The sequence below is a fragment of the Aricia agestis genome, chromosome 1 (genome assembly GCF_905147365.1).
Source record: "Aricia agestis chromosome 1, ilAriAges1.1, whole genome shotgun sequence".
Lineage (NCBI taxonomy): Eukaryota > Metazoa > Arthropoda > Insecta > Lepidoptera > Lycaenidae > Aricia > Aricia agestis.
In genome coordinates this window covers 6,671,114-6,688,593 of record NC_056406.1, presented here as the reverse complement: position 1 = coordinate 6,688,593, position 17,480 = coordinate 6,671,114, and the positions used below count along the sequence as shown (strand labels likewise).

General features: G+C 35.5%; 1 protein-coding gene across 1 annotated transcript; it reads left to right on the top strand.

Moving 5' to 3' along the window:
• The first annotated feature begins 3,547 nt into the window (after positions 1 to 3,547).
• LOC121729742 (N6-adenosine-methyltransferase catalytic subunit) lies at positions 3,548 to 17,392 on the top strand. Its single transcript, XM_042118360.1, has 13 exons — positions 3,548 to 3,885; positions 4,047 to 4,236; positions 4,436 to 4,569; positions 4,978 to 5,066; positions 5,467 to 5,593; positions 6,483 to 6,657; positions 7,262 to 7,350; positions 7,447 to 7,542; positions 8,010 to 8,154; positions 8,492 to 8,639; positions 10,804 to 10,915; positions 13,469 to 13,535; positions 17,123 to 17,392. The coding sequence occupies exons 1-13, from the start codon at positions 3,702 to 3,704 to the stop codon at positions 17,247 to 17,249; spliced, it is 1,683 nt and encodes a 560-aa protein (XP_041974294.1). The 5' UTR covers positions 3,548 to 3,701; the 3' UTR covers positions 17,250 to 17,392.
• The last annotated feature ends 88 nt before the right edge of the window (positions 17,393 to 17,480 follow it).

The window sequence follows — 17,480 nt, the reverse complement described above, 5'->3', positions numbered from 1 at the left end:
TTTTATGTCAATTGTGAGCTATTCCTATCTCTAGTAGGGCAAAACCAGAGATAGATCAAATATTGGGAACGGCCGTTAATGAATGAAGTTATAATATTACTAGCGACCCGCCCCGGCTTCGCACGGGTATAAAATATATTAAAGCCTATGTCACTGAAAAAATGATTAAAATCGATTTAGTAGTTTTGATTACTACCCATGGCCCGCATTGGTCGGTACTGCCGCAAAAGCTACGTCCCGCGATTTTTAAATCTGTAATATCTTCGAAAATATTCATTTAAAAAAATCATAATAATATGCTGTAAAGGGCCATAATCAATAATGTATTTAAAGTATTTTATTGAATAAGGATTATTGCCGTATAGGTTAAAATCGCTTCGAAAATTAGCAATTATTTGAAGTTAAAAGTAAATGAAAAATAAATGTTATTGTGGAATATCTATAAGAGATATACATAATTTAATATGGCAAAACAACGTTTGCTGGCACAGTGTTAGGCCGCTTAGTCCTCCAAAACGGCTTTACTGATTTTAACCAAATTTTATATGCATATTCAGTGGGTCTGAGAATCGGCTACTGGGTACTTTTTATATTGATAAGTTGTTGAATAAATAATAGTAAATTATTACAACTCGAAAAAATAGTAAATTACTTTTTATATTGATAAGGTAATGTAATATTATTATGGCATCGTAATGCTCGCCGGCAAACCGCTATGCAGTTTGGCAGGCTGTTAGATTATCATTTAACATTTTAAACTTTCGCGTTGCATTATAATTAAGACTTTTAAGTTTCGGTCCCCTCGTGACCACGGCCGTTGCAACACGGCCGAAACATCGGGGAAAAGTATGTACTCGTAGTAGCATTACTACTTGAATAAGTCGCGTAAAGTCCCGATATAAAAGTTTTAATTAGATTATGATTTATTATTTACTAGCTGTTGCCCGCGACTTCGTCCGCGTGGACTTCAGTTTATAGCGCGCGATGTCAACAAAATTGGTGTCAAAAGCTTTTATAAAAAAACCCTGATATCCCTTAAATCAAAACAGCTGTGCTGTGTGCACATAATATATATTTTTTTAATTAAACTTATATTTTATGCCATATTTTAAAGCTTATTTAGCCCCCCAATTACACAACCTTGCCCATAAACTATTTATCATTGATAGGTTTAAGGTTACGTCACTGTATATACTTATTATAAAGTAAAAGTATTGACTTATTAAATAACGTAAAAAAGAAATAACAATCGAAAAAATCGAACCTCAAATGTATGATGATACCACCTCACGCACGCGCACGGCGCCATCTAGTATGAATTTTTGGAACTAACTTAATTTGAACAAATTTTCGTATTTTCACCCCCTTACAACCCTTTTTCCCAGTAAAAAAGTAGCCTATGTCCTTTCTCAGGCTTTAGACTATCTGTATACAAAATTTCATTACAATCGGTTCGGTAGTTTTGGCGTGAAAGCGAGACAGACAGAGATACTTTCGCATTTATAATATTAGTATAGAACAAAGGTGAATGCCCAAAAAAAACCCATAGTCGATTAAAATAATTTATATACAGCAAAGTAGACCATTAATAGTAGATTGTAAATATTAACTCATTTTATTCAAAACCATAACCGAAACGGATAATTTGAAAAAATAAATCTGAGATTTTGAGACAGCGCCTTGAATCAACTATGTAGTTTCATCCTTTGTTTTTGTGTTTTCCTCGTAAAAACGATGGTGATACGTATAAGAATATATTTAGAGAAAATAAAGTCAAAACCGGCCAAGTGCGTGTTGGACCACGCGCAATATAAGGTTCCGTTTTTTTTTACGTCCGTGGTTCCGTAGTACCGCTAGTTTTTGATATTTTTTGAATGGTCAATGAATGTACAAAATCTAAGCGTACTTATAACATATTAATATTATTACATAAATCGGGTGTGGACTGTGGTGTTTTAATGTTTAATTTTTTTTTATCATAACACCTTAATGAGGGATTTTCCTATTTTTTAAATTTGATTGTCAAACAGTTTCCATTTTAGTAACTAGATGGAGTATGGGTAGACAACTATCGGTAATACCAGGGAATACCATCAATAATTGCTACAAAACTGGGCAAAAGAATATAAAACTTGATACATTTCAACTTGAAAAAGACGCAATAATATTCCAATGAATAGGATAATAATGTTATTATAACGATGTTTTAGCTAAAATTCACGGAAGAAATAGCCCTATTTAACGATATTCATACCAAATGTCACAGGAATTATACATTTTGGTTTTGACAACATCTTACCTGCACTTGTGCAAGATAACGGATATTTAATGGCTAATGTTTTACCAATAATGAATATGAAAAACCCAAAAACCACAATTTGGGAAAAAATAATAAAAACCACACCAACAATAAAAAGTAGAAGAAGTTTGAAAGTGACATGCCCGCCAAAACTCTTTCAGTTGTCAAGTTTCAGTTTGCCAAGTTTTTATTATGTCAGCGTGTTCCTAAACTATTACCAGTGTACTGGCCTAATCGCTTAGGCCAATGATCGCTTAGGTTTAAGATATTTTGATTTATGGTACACTTGACAGTACACTGATATTTTTTGGAAACACAACCCATATGTAGTCAGTGATGCCAACCTGCAGATAATTTCAGATCGGTGAGGAACCAATAGAAAATCTAGAAGTGTCTATCCTTACGCCATCTAGTTAAGATTGTTAAAATTAAAATTAAAAAATATAAATGAAAATCCCTCATTGAAAATCAATTTAAAATGTTTTGTATTTTTTACTTTTTTTACGTCCGTGGTATTTTTATTATAATAATTTCTGTCATTTTTACTCCAAAGGTACCTACGTTAGCAATCGACATGGCGAACTCGTAAATCATGATTCGTATAATACAAAAATAAATACAAAAAACATTAGCGCCACATCATTGATATACCTAATTGATGTACGTCTTCACAGCTCTGAGCTCGCGCAGTGCGGTGCGAATGAAGCGTCTAAAATTCTAAACCTTATTCTACCTTTCTAAATAGCTTCTCAACCAGGATGCTAAATGATTTAGTCAGTCAGAACTCAGATGCCACAATTTTTCCATTGTTTGATTTAGTACACTAATTAGGATCCTAACTTTCTAAATGCTATTTTCACTTGACTAAATTTAGTTACTAAATCATTTAGACGTCTAAATTTAGTCAAATGGAATAAGCGCTTTAGTCGTATCCTCATGGCTGACATGACCACCAAATACCAATATTTTCCTTCCGGGATAGGGCTCTCCAATCATCAATATAAAGTATCTATATTCTTCCTATCAGCAAAATCGTATGGACGCGGACGTTTACAAGCTTTGGCCAAAATATTATCGGACGTTTACAAACTTTGGCCAAAATTATCTCCTATGAAAAATAAAAGTTGACACATTTTGACAGCATACGTAGTATCCCCTTAGTAGTCTGAGTTGACAGCCAATTAAGAAGGAGAAGAAGTAGATGCTAGCTTATTGTTTCTTTCGGATCATATTTTCGGATTCAACTTGTATCAATAACTAATAAAGTTAGATTCAACTTGAATTAAATAATAACGACACAACCTAGTTTCATGAAAAAGATAATATGTAACAAATTTTTATAAAGTGTAATGTTTCTATGAGCATTATGTGTGTTACTGTATAATATTAGTGAAAACTAGTCATGTCTGATGCTTGGGAAGAAATTCAAGCTGTAAAAAGCAAACGAAATAGTTTAAGAGAGAAATTAGAGAAAAGAAAAAAGGAGCGGCAGAACATTCTTGGGACGACCTTACCTGCTAGTGATAAAGTTGAGGGATCTTCGTCTAGCAAAGAAAGAGCTACCGGGAGCCCGGCAAGAAGTGATGGTAAGTTGCTACTATTCAAATCGTTTAATTTGAGACATTTTGAAGTCTTCATCCTTCGATCGTGGATTCTTGGAAATCTATTTTTATTCTATTGTGTCTCGCTCACCGGTGAGCTTATGGGGCTTGATAGGTAAATATACTATGATGTTATCAATTTACAGTGCCACCTGCAACAGAGAAAGCTAAGCCTGTTCCATCGGCATCGTTGGAAGTGAGACTATTACAAGTGCTCTCAGACATGCAGCTCCAGCTCCCAGCCACTGCCAGTGCTCTGATGCCTGGCCTTGGCGATGTAGATGCAGGCATTGTTGCTAGCTTATTACAAAAATTTGCCACTCAGAAACTCATCAAGTAAGTTACAGTTTTTTGTCACTATATTTTTTTTAAATATAAACCATAAACCAAAAATGTTTCCTCCATGATCCCATGATCATAAGGTTTATGTTATTCTTATTAGGGAATCATTAACACAGCAAAAGAAAATAAATGAATAAGTGTTTAAAGTAAAAACAAGGCTGTATATTAATATGTATGAACCTTTTTATTCCAGCATAAAAGAGCGAACCGAGAGTACAACAGATGCAAGTATTGAGGTGGTCAGTGCAGAGTCAGTGAGGCTGGCTGCAGTGCTTGCAGCTATCATGGAGGAACAGACTAATACTTCAAACACTAGTAAAAGAAAAGGCAAGGAAATGTCATAGATTGTAAGGTCCCTTCTTAAATCTACAATAACATTGAACATAACATTTTATTGTACAATAAGATGGAAAGGCACTTTAAATCCAAAGAACAATAATAATTTTTTTTGTGCAATGTTTTTATGTTCAGTCGCTTGTAACTATAATATTGCTCAATACTGACCCTACACAATGAAATTAAAAACCCTACCGAATGAAATTAAAAAATATGGTACAATAAAAAATAAACTAACTGCACAATATTCAATATTAACCCTGAACCATTAATAATATTGCACAATTCGTAATATTGGGCAATAAAATTGATTGTTTTGGGGACCGCCTTACATTCAAGATTTTCTATTATGATAATACTAATTGATATGTTTTGTAATTGTATAATTTTTTATTGAAGGTGAAAAAGTTACAGAAGGTTCAAATCCTAAAGTATTTAAATCCAACACAGAAGAGAAGAAAGCTACAAAAAGTGATACTGACATAATGGTAATTTAATTTTTTATTACTCATTAGTAAATTTTATTTATGATCACTTCAAATATTAGTTTAAAAATACCTTAAAATAAATCTAAAGGTGCTACCTGACCAGAGGCATTTGCTTGTAATGCAATTTTACAGAGTCGAGCATTACATCAGTGAAGGAGGAGAACTGAGCATTACACTGTGCACCTTGTAATGATACAATGTGTAATATCTTGAATCTTGATACAACTTGTAACATCAATGCTATGTGACAGTGAAGTCAACTTACTATGGAATACCCAAAGTCGAATCTATAATGTTACATTACATGATTACACATGAATGCTCCCGGTGAGGGAGCACCTTTATAATATTCTTAATTTACACAGTACTATAGATAAAAGTATGTATTTTTTTATTCCAGTCATTACTAGCAATGCCATCAAGTAGAGAAAAAGCAGTCAAAAGAGTTGGAGAAGAAATAATGGATCTTCTTAGTAAACCCACTGCAAAAGAAAAGTCTTTAGCTGATAAATTTAAAAGTCAAGGAGGTATGCAACAATCTTTCGACTTGTTATAAATCCTTTGCCTTTTAGTATGTACTTTGCTAATAAAAGTCTATTATACTGTTCAAACTATTGAATAACTTTACACTTAGTTACTCTCTTTGTATGTACATAAACCACATATTATTTATTCTAACTTTATAATATAACGCACATTGTTAAATATAATGTAAAAACAAATAAATTGATTAAATAGATTTCTTTTTATGGTATGTAAAAATATTATTAACTAGATGAAGTCCGTTGCGCCAAAACTTATTTATCGCGCGGAAATCATCAATCGCGGGTACATTTTTACGGGATAAAAAGTATCCTATATCCAGCGTTGCCAGATTTTTTTTGTTCTAAGTCGGGACTTTGGAACTTTTTGAGTGAAAATGTGGGATTCTTAAGTCAAAAGCGGGACAAAGTAAAAAAGGTATAAAATCAAAAGTTTTTTTTAATTTTTATCGTTTTATTTGCCTTAAAATAATGTATACGTGACAATAGATAGCAAAAGTAGCAAAAATAAATCCACCCCTCTACCTCCCACACTCTTATCTTCATTACGCACCTTTCTTAGCACACTGCACGTACGTTCGGGCTTTCCCCGAAAAGCAGGACTAAGTCTGTCCCGCGCGGAACATTCAATTTTGATGAAAAAATCGGGACGTCCCGCCAAAATCGGTACATCTGGCAACGCTGCCTATATCCTATCCCAGGAATCAAAGTATTCCCATACCTTTCCACAAAATCGGTTCAGTGGTTTGGGCGTGAAGAGGTAACAGACAGACATATACTTTCGCATTTATAATATTACTTATTACTTATTAGAATGGATGTCTTGTATACAATAACCAGGATACTTTATTCATTGACCCCAATGTATCTGTAGGTGCCCAAGTGATGGAGTTCTGTCCGCACGGGACGCGCGCGGAGTGTGTCCGGCTTGACGGGCGAGACGCCGGTTGCAAGAAGCTGCACTTCAAGAAGATCATACAGTCGCACACCGATGAGTCACTTGGAGACTGTTCCTTCCTGAATACATGCTTCCATATGGACACTTGCAAGTTAGTATGTCACGTGGGAACCATACATTTTGCCGTGATAAAAACTGTAAGGTCCTTTGTTAGGACTTAAAAATATATTTCCATGCCAAATTTCATCTAAGTTGCAGTTTAGCGGTTTGTGCATGAAGAGGTAATAGATAGACACTTTTGCATTAATAATATAATTAAGTAGTATGAATAATTGTAAAACCCATATCCTAGTTCCACTTTTGGTATTTTTTTAAATATAATATCTATGGATGCTTCACACCACGTCAGTCTGGCCCCGTGCTAAGTACCTGAACGACTTTTATACTATAGTCTATCTATACATCTACACATATATTTAAGGTAGTATTTAAGATTTTTATTATATCATACATTATTTAATATATCATACATTTAATACACATCCAGACCCGGGAACATTGCAAACTTTTTGTTCCGTCGGCGGGATTCGAACCCGCGACCCCTGGCTTGAGCTACCACACACCATCAATTGAGCCACAGAGGTCGTCGTCGTTGGTAAATTTAGATGTGAACAGTTTTTTGTCAACTGCTATTATAAGCTGGCCGTTTTAAATATCTCCTTCTTAATCTTAATATTATAATATTTCCCTTACAGATATGTTCACTATGAAGTGGACAATGCAGACCCAAATGTGACAGCACACAAAGCGTCCACTGAAGCCTCTGCTAAATCTGGCCAAAATGGTGAGAACATCAGTGATCAGTGTAATTTCTCCTAATATTATAGTGAGTACTTCAGCCATCGTTATACCAATTATAAAATTCTGAAACTCTTTTCAGGTTCAAATCCCGTGACGAAACCAGACGGAGTTTTGACGCTAACCCCACCTCAATGGATACAGTGCGACTTGAGATATTTGGATATGACGTTTTTAGGTAAGTTGATAACACATCAGTTGAGCTATAAGAATACTTCTCGCATCATTATAGTCGAGAGTCAACACGATTCGTCGTTAGAATGTTTCGTATTTTTCTGATGGATCAGAGAAAAAAATAAAATATTGTGAGTTATGACTATGTAATGTAATATGTAAACAGTTCTTTTTTATATATTAATATAGTTGTACTGCCAAAACTCGAAAAAATAAATTTTGTGGGTATAAGCTATACTGTATAACCCTATATATAATGTTTAAGGGGCATATTAAATTATAATTTATATTGGATCCTAGATCATTGAGACATTTATATTGGATAATGTAATATAGATAAATGATTCATTTCCTCCTTGATCATTGATTTTTGACATTTGCTGAGAGATTGGATCCAATACGGTCATAGAAATGGGTGTTGCCAGTTATTTGTTATATGTTTTTTATTAATAAAGCTGGTAAAAATATTAGGAAAGTTTGCGGTAATAATGGCAGACCCGCCCTGGGACATCCACATGGAGTTACCGTACGGCACGATGTCGGACGACGAGATGAGGTGTCTGGGTGTACCGCAGCTGCAGGATAGCGGACTCATATTCCTCTGGGTCACAGGCAGGTAAACTATAGTCATCCATACTATATAAGGAGGTTCTGAGTTTATAATAGGCCTTGTTGGATATTGATGGGCGAGACCGCAGCGACGCCTGAGACGCCTAGCTTCCAGTGATATATCCAGTAAAGTCGCTTACTAAGGCCGTTATTGAAATGAAATCTACAACACATACAACACAATTAAATACAAAAAGTGTAGCAAAAATATTTAACAGCTATAATATCTCTAATAATTTAAGTATAATATTATGAACTTTTTGTGAAAATTATTGTCGTAGCTTGTTCAATCCATATAACTCCATATCTGTTTCATCACATTCCAATTTATAACCTGTCTACAGGGCGATGGAGCTGGGTCGCGAGTGCCTCAAGCTGTGGGGCTACGAGCGTGTGGACGAGCTGATCTGGGTGAAGACCAACCAGCTGCAGCGCATCATCCGCACCGGCCGCACCGGACACTGGCTCAACCACGGCAAGGAGCACTGTCTTGTGAGTACCTGGGTCCTGGACACGATAACTTAACCCTTCGACTGCTAGAAAAAAATGCCCTGGGCGATTGACAGTAAAGACTTACGTCCATATCATTACTCGTTAGTTAAGATTTCTTTCACTCGACTCAACCACAAACACCAAAAATTATGTTATTTGTTCATCAAAACGTCATAATCTCGATGAAATTTTGAGGAAACGACAATGATACGGGCGTAAGATGCTCTAACCATGCCGTGGTTGCCAATAATTTATTGTATGTAATAAATCTTATATTAGAGAAAAAGCGATAACTCAAAATTATTAATTGCTTCGCGATCAGACTCTAGTGTGGTCAGTGTCATTATGCGTGACTGACGTCTGTGTCTGACAACAATAATTACGGTACTCCCAAATTAATAATGCGCATGGAAATCTTCGCTAATTGTCGTAAGCACGAAAACACCCGAATCTATGAAACTTGTATTTTGCACCTTGTTGAAAGGAAATAGAAGTAAATATCATTTAACCAGGCCTGTCTCACTTCCATACAAACGGCGCGAAATCGCCGAGATATTTACCAACTATTCTGGAAAACAACCTAATTTCAACCTTTTGCATTGCGTTTAGCGTTCATAGTACAATAACTGTCTGCCGTCTCGCTTCAATCTGCCAGGGCTGTCAAGCGAGCGGCGGCGCGGCGAGGGTGACCGGGCCATGCCGGGCGGCGAGCGCGCGAGTCGCACAGCCACAGAAGTGCCAGCCTATTGAGACTAGTCCGGTGACCGGACGCTTGCGTTTATCATACCTAAACTCGGGAGTGAAACTTATGTACCGTAAGGTACTAATTATAATGTATTCTGTGATATAACCGGTGGCTGTCCGCTGTCGCTAACTCACCGGGAAGCCATCGCGGCGTTACCATGGTAACGTCCAAGCAACGTCAGGCGCCTCTACGTCGCTGCAAAGTGCTGTTTTTCTTAAAGTTTAGTTTAAAACAGCGCTTGCAGCGATGTCTTCCGACGATCGGGAAATACGATCGATGCCGAAAATTATGAAAATTTCTATGCGCATTATCACTTTGGGAGCACTGTATGTGTTATGTACAGACTGTGACAGCAAGATGGTCGATATCAAACATCTGTTTATTTAACAAGTTCCTAATAGGAGCTGCATTGCAATACTTTACAGTATTTTTTCACATTCTTAACCTTTAGCGTCACGGGCGGGGTCTACGCAGACCCCACGCGCTGTTTTTTGATGGTATTTTTTTAAATTTGCAAGTTACGATCGCACGTTCAACGCAAGGTCTTTCAGTGAGTAAAAGTCCTCCACTCCTCTGCTAAGAGAAGTTACATTTTTGCTTATGTGGGGATACCTGCAGACCCCACCCGCGATTTAACGTATATACTTTTTTCACATTGGTTATGTGTTTATTTGTTTGTTTTTTTTGAATTGGCTTTGTATAAATGGTAAAAATTGTTGCCGACTAAAAGATAATCAAATTGCACAAAGCATAATATACAATTTTAATGACTCTGAAAGTTTTTGAAAACATGTTGGAAGAGTTAGAGGTAGCTAGACCTAGTGCATCAAAAATGAAGCGAAGATGCTGTTATTGCCCCAGAACTAATTATTATTGTCCGTAAGCCTTGCTGTAAAACTATTTACAAGCCTTATTCAGTAAAATAATGTATTACTTACCTTGCCTACTCATGAAATAATTTTTGTTTAGGGTAGTACCTTTCAAGGATTGTCAATTTTTTTTCTGTAATGTTGAGTGTTAATTTTTCTTTTGATTACTTATTTCCAAGTCTTATTTTATTAGAAAAAATAATAAGTTAGTAAGAAATATACATTTTTGTTGAATTTTAGTACTTACATTAAACCTGTGCCCGAAAACCTTGCACGAAATTGGTTAGTTCACAAAAATTTCCTTTACTGTCTAAATAATGGTTACTTTATTATTGATAAATGCTTTTCATAAATAAAATAATATCTTTTCTTATAATAGAAAACGAGTTTTAAAAATTATTAAACAAATCTGAATATATAAATGTATATTTATATTGGGGTACTTCTAGACCCCGCGCGTGACGGAACGTTACCCAAAACAACGCGTGTACTTAAAGGTTAACTAACTGAAATTGTATGGACCTAGTTTTTTATGTATGGCGATCGGCAGGTAGGGATGAAGGGCAACCCCGAGAACCTGAACCGCGGGCTGGACTGTGACGTCATCGTCGCCGAGGTGCGCGCCACCAGCCACAAGCCCGACGAGATATACGGAATTATCGGTAAATATAAATACATTTACATTATATAAAGTAAATATAAATATTAAATACATTTCTCTGTAAACTGCGCGGATTATACTGCATTCAACAACGTCGCCATTACGTTTATTTAATGATATTTTAATAAAGCTCTGGTTTCCTCTAAAAGCGGTGCCGTCGTGTGGCGGCTGTGATGTAGCGGTGTCAATTACCGTTCTCTAGGAAACCGCGCTATACCGCCCACATAGACAATGTTCTAGTGACGTCATTCACCGCTGTATTGCGGCCGCTGCATGACGGCGCCGCTTTTGGAGGAAACCAGAGCTTTAGGGCCTAAGGGGGATATTAGATTATCATATATATTGGATCCGAGATCATTGAGTAAATTATATTGGACTAGCTGTTGCCCGCGACTTCGTCCGCGTGGACTTCACATTTATAGCGCGCGGTGTCAATAAAATTGGTGTCAAAAGCTTTTTAAAACCCTAGTACTTACCCCTTAAATCAAAATACCCAAAACAGTCGTGTAGTGTACACATAATGTTTTTTTTTTATTAAACTTTTTATACATTTTAAAGCTTATTTAGCGTTACACAACTTAGCTGCATAATGCATTACACAACTTTAGCTTTGCCCAATAGCCAATACCCATAGGCCATAAACTATTTAGTATTTATTATTGGTAGGAAATTGTTTCTGATTTCTATGTTGGTACGTAAGTTATTTAATAACATGTATAACAATCAAAAGAATCGAAATATTAACTCAATATGGTACCACCTATTATAGAAATACATATGAGCAAGCGATAGCGCGATCTAGGCGACTCTTGGCGCCATCTGTACCAGTTTTTGGAACTAACTTAATTTGAACAAATTTACGCATAAACACCCCCGTAAGAAGTAGCCTATGTCCTTTCTCAGGCTTTAGACTATCTGTGTACAAATTTCATTCATTACAATCGGTTCAGTAGTTTTGGCGCTGTTGTTTTTGAATTTGATATCTAATCTAAGTTGGTAGGTGAGTTCTTAGTTGATAACGTGTATAACAATTGAATGAATCGAAAATCTAATTTAACATGGTACCACCCCTTATAGAAATACGCATGAGCAAGCAATAGCGCGATCTAGGGGACTCTTGGTGCCATCTATTTTGAGTTTTTGGAACTAACTTAATTTGACCAAATTTACGCATTTTCACCCCCTTACAACCCCAACGCGTTAGCATAGTAGATCACATGACACATCCCAAGTATTATTTATTGTACAAAAATATTCAATGTACAGAATTGAATTTCCTACGATTTTATTACATAAAGATGTTGCGCGCGGTTTCGTTTGCGTAATTTAGGAATTTCACGCAACCGTACATTGTTCCGCAAAAAATAGCCTATGTCCCTTCACGTGGTCTATTCTTCATGTTTGAAAAATAACATAAAAATTGCTCCAGTAGTTCTTAAGATTTCATATAATTCATCAAATTTCATATAATTTCCCCCTTTTTTTCCACATTTTCCTCTATTTCTTCGCTCTTATTAGTCTCAGCGTGATAAAAAATAGCCTATGGCCTTCCTCAATAAATGAGCTATCTAACATTGAAAGAATTTTTCAAATCGGACCAGTAGTTTCTGAGATTAGCGCGTTCAATTATTTGGGCTTATGCCCTTTCATATGATTTCCCCCGTTTTTTCCACAATTTCCTCTATTTCTTCGCTCCTATTAGACTTAGCGTGATAAAATATAACCTATAGCCTTCCTCGATAAATGGGCTATTTAACACTGAAAGAATTTTTTAAATCGGATTAGTCGTTCCTGAGATTAGCGCGTTCAAATAAGCCCTTTCATATAATTTCCCCGTTTTTTCTACATTTTCCTCTATTTCTTCGCTCCTATTAATCTTAGCGTGATAAAATATAGCCTATAGCCTTCCTCAATCAATGGGGTATCTAACACTGAAATAATTTTTCAAATCGGACCAGTAGTTCCTGAGATTAGCGCGTTCAAATAAGTCCTTTCATATAATTTCCCCCGTTTTTTTCCACATTTTCCTCTATTTCTTCGCTCTTATTAGTCTCAGCGTGATAAAAAATAGCCTATGGCCTTCCTCAATAAATGAGCTATCTAACATTGAAAGAATTTTTCAAATCGGACCAGTACTTCCTGAGATTAGCGCGTTCAAACAAACAAACAAACTCTGCAGAATTATAATATTAGTATAGATGACGATGTCTTTTGACACATCGAATTCTCTGAGATCTAGTAACCCTGACGTCAATACCTGTCAGCGTTAGCGCTCTCCATTGGCTATTGAAACCACATATGACGTAAAATAGGATCAATGAAATATGATAATGTAATATGCAGATATGATCAAATGATAATATAAGTATACTTATTGGATCCTATATATGATCATATAAATGATCCAATATAAATGATAATGTAATACCCCCCTTAATCATAAACATACTATAGTTACCACACTGCAGGGTGCAAGATTTCATAAAAAAATTGTACATTCAGTTACGTAACGACTACTTGTACGATGTACCTAATGGTTATTTTTTTATTTCAGAGCGACTAAGCCCAGGGACTAGAAAGATAGAATTGTTTGGACGACCCCACAATGTTCAACCCAATTGGTAACATTATAATATTTCTACTTATTTTGCATTACCCTACAATTAACATTAACATAATAATTGATATAAATACAAAGAATTAAATTACTAAGTATATATTATTGACTAGCTGTTGCCCGCGACTTCGTCCGCGTCGACTTTAGTTTATAGCGCGCGGTGTCAACAAAATTGGTGTCAAAAGCTTTTTAAAGCCCTGGTAGTTGGTACCCCTTAAATCAAAATACCCAAAGCAGCCGTGCAGTGTGCACATATTATAATATATTTATTTAATTAAACTTTTTTATACCAAATTTCAAAGCTTATTTAGCTTTACACAACTTAACTGCATTACACAACTTTAGCTTTACCCATAAACTATTCAGTATTTATTATTGGTAGGCTGTTGTTTCTGATATCTATGTTGGTATGTGAGTTATTTAATAACGTGTATAACAATCGAAATAATCAAAAGAACTTAACTCAACATGGTACCACCTCTTATAAATACATATGAGCAAGCTATAGCGCGATCTAGGTGACTCTTGGCGCCATCTATTATGAGTTTTTGGAACTAACTTAATTTGAACAAATTTACGCATAAACACCCCGACACAACCCCTTTTTCCAGTTAAAAAGTAGCCTATGTCCTTTCTCAGGCTTTAGACTATCTGTGTACAAAATTTCATTACAGTCGGTTCAGTAGTTTTGGCGTGAAAGCGAGACAGACAGACAGACAGAGATACTTTCGCATTTATAATATTAGTATAGATTGTATTTTAACTTATATCTACAATGGGATTGTTTTTATATGCATCTAATTATACATATGCTTAAATAAAAATAAAGATTATTTAATTTAATTTATAACATATTAATTTATAAGTTATAACTATATATATTTTATACGTGGGAGAGCCATGCTTCGGCACGAATGGGCCGGCTCGACCGGATAAATACCACGTTCTCACAGAAAACCGGCGTGAAACAGCGCTTGCGCTGTGTTTCGCCGAGTGAGTGAGTTTACCGGAGGCCCAATCCCCTAACCCCTACCCTATTCCCTTCCCTACCGTCAACTTTTCCCTTCCCTTCCCTTCCCTTCCCTTCCCTACCCTCCCCTATTACCCTATTCCCTCTTAAAAGGCCGGCAACGCACTTGCAGCTCTTCTGATGCTGCGAGTGTCCATGGGCGACGGAAGTTGCTTTCCATCAGGTGACCCGTTTGCTCGTTTGCCCCCTTATTTCATAAAAAAAAAAAAAAAAAAAAAAAATATTTAAACACCAATACATAATATTTAAATGTATTGATGTTATAGTATTGCTTCATTGTAATTTATAACATAGACGAAGACCCAGTTTCATCAAGCAATGTTAAATAAATAACGGCTTGTTAAATCAGTTAACGGCCTGTTAGAGCTATCGAGCGTTCCACCATACGCTAATGTCATGTCAAATCGCCTAACACGGTGTTAAATTTTAATTCCTGCTGGGGAGGTCCGTTAAATATATAACAGGCCGTTATAATAGTCAAAACAACAACTTTTTAAAGACAATATCCAATATCAATAAAATAATCTGTTTTGACTTTTGAGTGTTGCCGCCATGTTTCGCCACATCCTTACATATTATTTATTATTTTTCATGTTATGCATAATTATTTATTTTCATTTTGTCAAAAATTCAGCCCTCGGATTTTCCTTGACATTGCAAATACACTGACTTGTATCAAAATTACCAAGCCGAAATAAGTAAATAAAAGTTTGTATCATAATTCATGTTTTCAGCTTTGACAGATCATAATTATTAACCTGGTAAATTAAAAAGAACTATTGTAGTGTAACAAATGTATGCAATCAGTGATATTTTAATTTGGTCGCATTATCTACCAGATGACGTATTATACGAATAAGGTGAAAATGACACATTGCAGCCAACATGTCGTATTAAACTTGTACATTGCAATTTCGTCGCCTTATAACAAGAACGAACGAATTGAATGTTATTCACTCGTTGTTCACATTACGTTGTATTTACTAATCCGCTGTTAAATTTTTACTGTGGGACATAAGTATTTTAACAGTCTGTTTAATTTTTCAAAGTCCGTTAAGTAATGCCTTGTTAGGATTTAACAAACAGAGGTTGGTGAAATTGGGTCTAAGGAAAATATACAAAACTCAAAGGTGACTGACTGATTGACATAGTGATCTATCAACGCACAGCCCAAACCACTGGACGGATCGGGCTGAAATTTGGCATGCAGGTAGAGTTATGACGTAGGCATCCCCTAAGAAAGGATTTTGATAAATTCCTATCCCACCAAAAACATTTTCATGTAAAAATGTTGCCAAGATGAGAACATAATACTATAGTTCGTCGTGTCAAAAAGTAGTGAGATCTCATGTAGAGCCAAGTTTCTAACCTTACATACTCAACCTTAAATCTAAAAACCTTAAATTTACCCTAAAGCGCGGCAAAATATTTGATGATAATATTATAATGTGTCAGCCGCACGAGGAGAATCTATAAACTACACATTAGTCAAATTCTTCTCGTGCGGCTGACACATTATAATATTATTATCAAATATTTTGCCGCGCTTTAGGGTAAATTTAAGGTTTTTAGATTTAGGGTTGAGCATAGACTTAATATATATTATAGGATTATGGGGTTGAGTATATAAGGTTAGAAACTTGGCTCTACATGAGATCTCACTACTTTTTGACACGACGAACTATAATATTATGTTCTCATCTTGGCAACATTTTTACATGAAAATGTTTTTGGTGGGATTTCATTTACATTAGTTCATTTTTTAGGGTTCCGTACCCATAGGATAGAAACGGGACCCTATTACTGAGACTTCGATGTCTGTCCGTCTGTCTGTCTCCAGGCTGTAACTTAAGAACGGTAATAGCTAGAGAGTTGAAATTTTCACAGATTATGTATATCTGTTGCCGCTGTCACAACAAATACTAAAAACAAAATGAAATTTATATTTAAGGAGGGCATATCCCATACAACAAACGTGATTTTTTTTTGGCCTTTTTTGCTCTATATCAATAATGGCAACAGGTAGGTACTTGAATTTTTCTCAAAGTCCTTAGTTATATGTCTACTTTAATATTTAATAATAATATTACCAAATTATAATATAATTATATACCAAATTTCAGCTTTCTAAGACTTCAGGAAGTGCCCTAACAGTTTTGATGATCGGTGAGTCAGTGACCAAATTGTGGATTTTTGGACACCTATAAAATCTAAAGTATAATAGCTACGATATTCAAAATTTGCGCATTTAATAACTATACACATGTCATTATATCTTAAAAATTTCAACTATCTGGTATTATTCAAACCAAAGTTACGAGGTTTCAAAAATACGACGAAACGTTTCGAGAAAAGGTAGGTAGTGCCCTTGCGCGCTTCGCTTGGCTCATCTTGGCGGGGGCACTCCCGTGCCCCCAGACCCCAAGGGGTTCAAATAGGGGATGAAAGTTTGTATATAATAGTACTTCTTAGCGCAAGCGAAGCCGCGGGCAAAAGCTCGTTATAATAATAATATGAAAAATATGCTTTTAAGATTATTTCACTTATGTTTTTCTATTCAGGATCACACTTGGCAACCAAGTAGACGGCGTGCGACTCGTGGATCCAGAGCTGATAGCAGCGTTCAAGAAGAGATATCCCGATGGAAACTGTATGGCCCCCCCACCCCCTGACCCCAGTTTAGCCTAATTCTATTTCAAGTTATGGACATTAAATTAAATATTTTGTGGAATAAAATTAATTAAACAGTGACCAAACAACACAAACTTATAAAGGAATTGAGCAAGAGGAAGAAAGCATAATTATTATCATTAATTAATGACATGGTAAGTAAAAAGTTGTAATTTTCTATAAGTACTGAAAATTGAAATGTATTATTGACATGAATTATTTTATGACAGAAATGTTTTGACTGTGCTT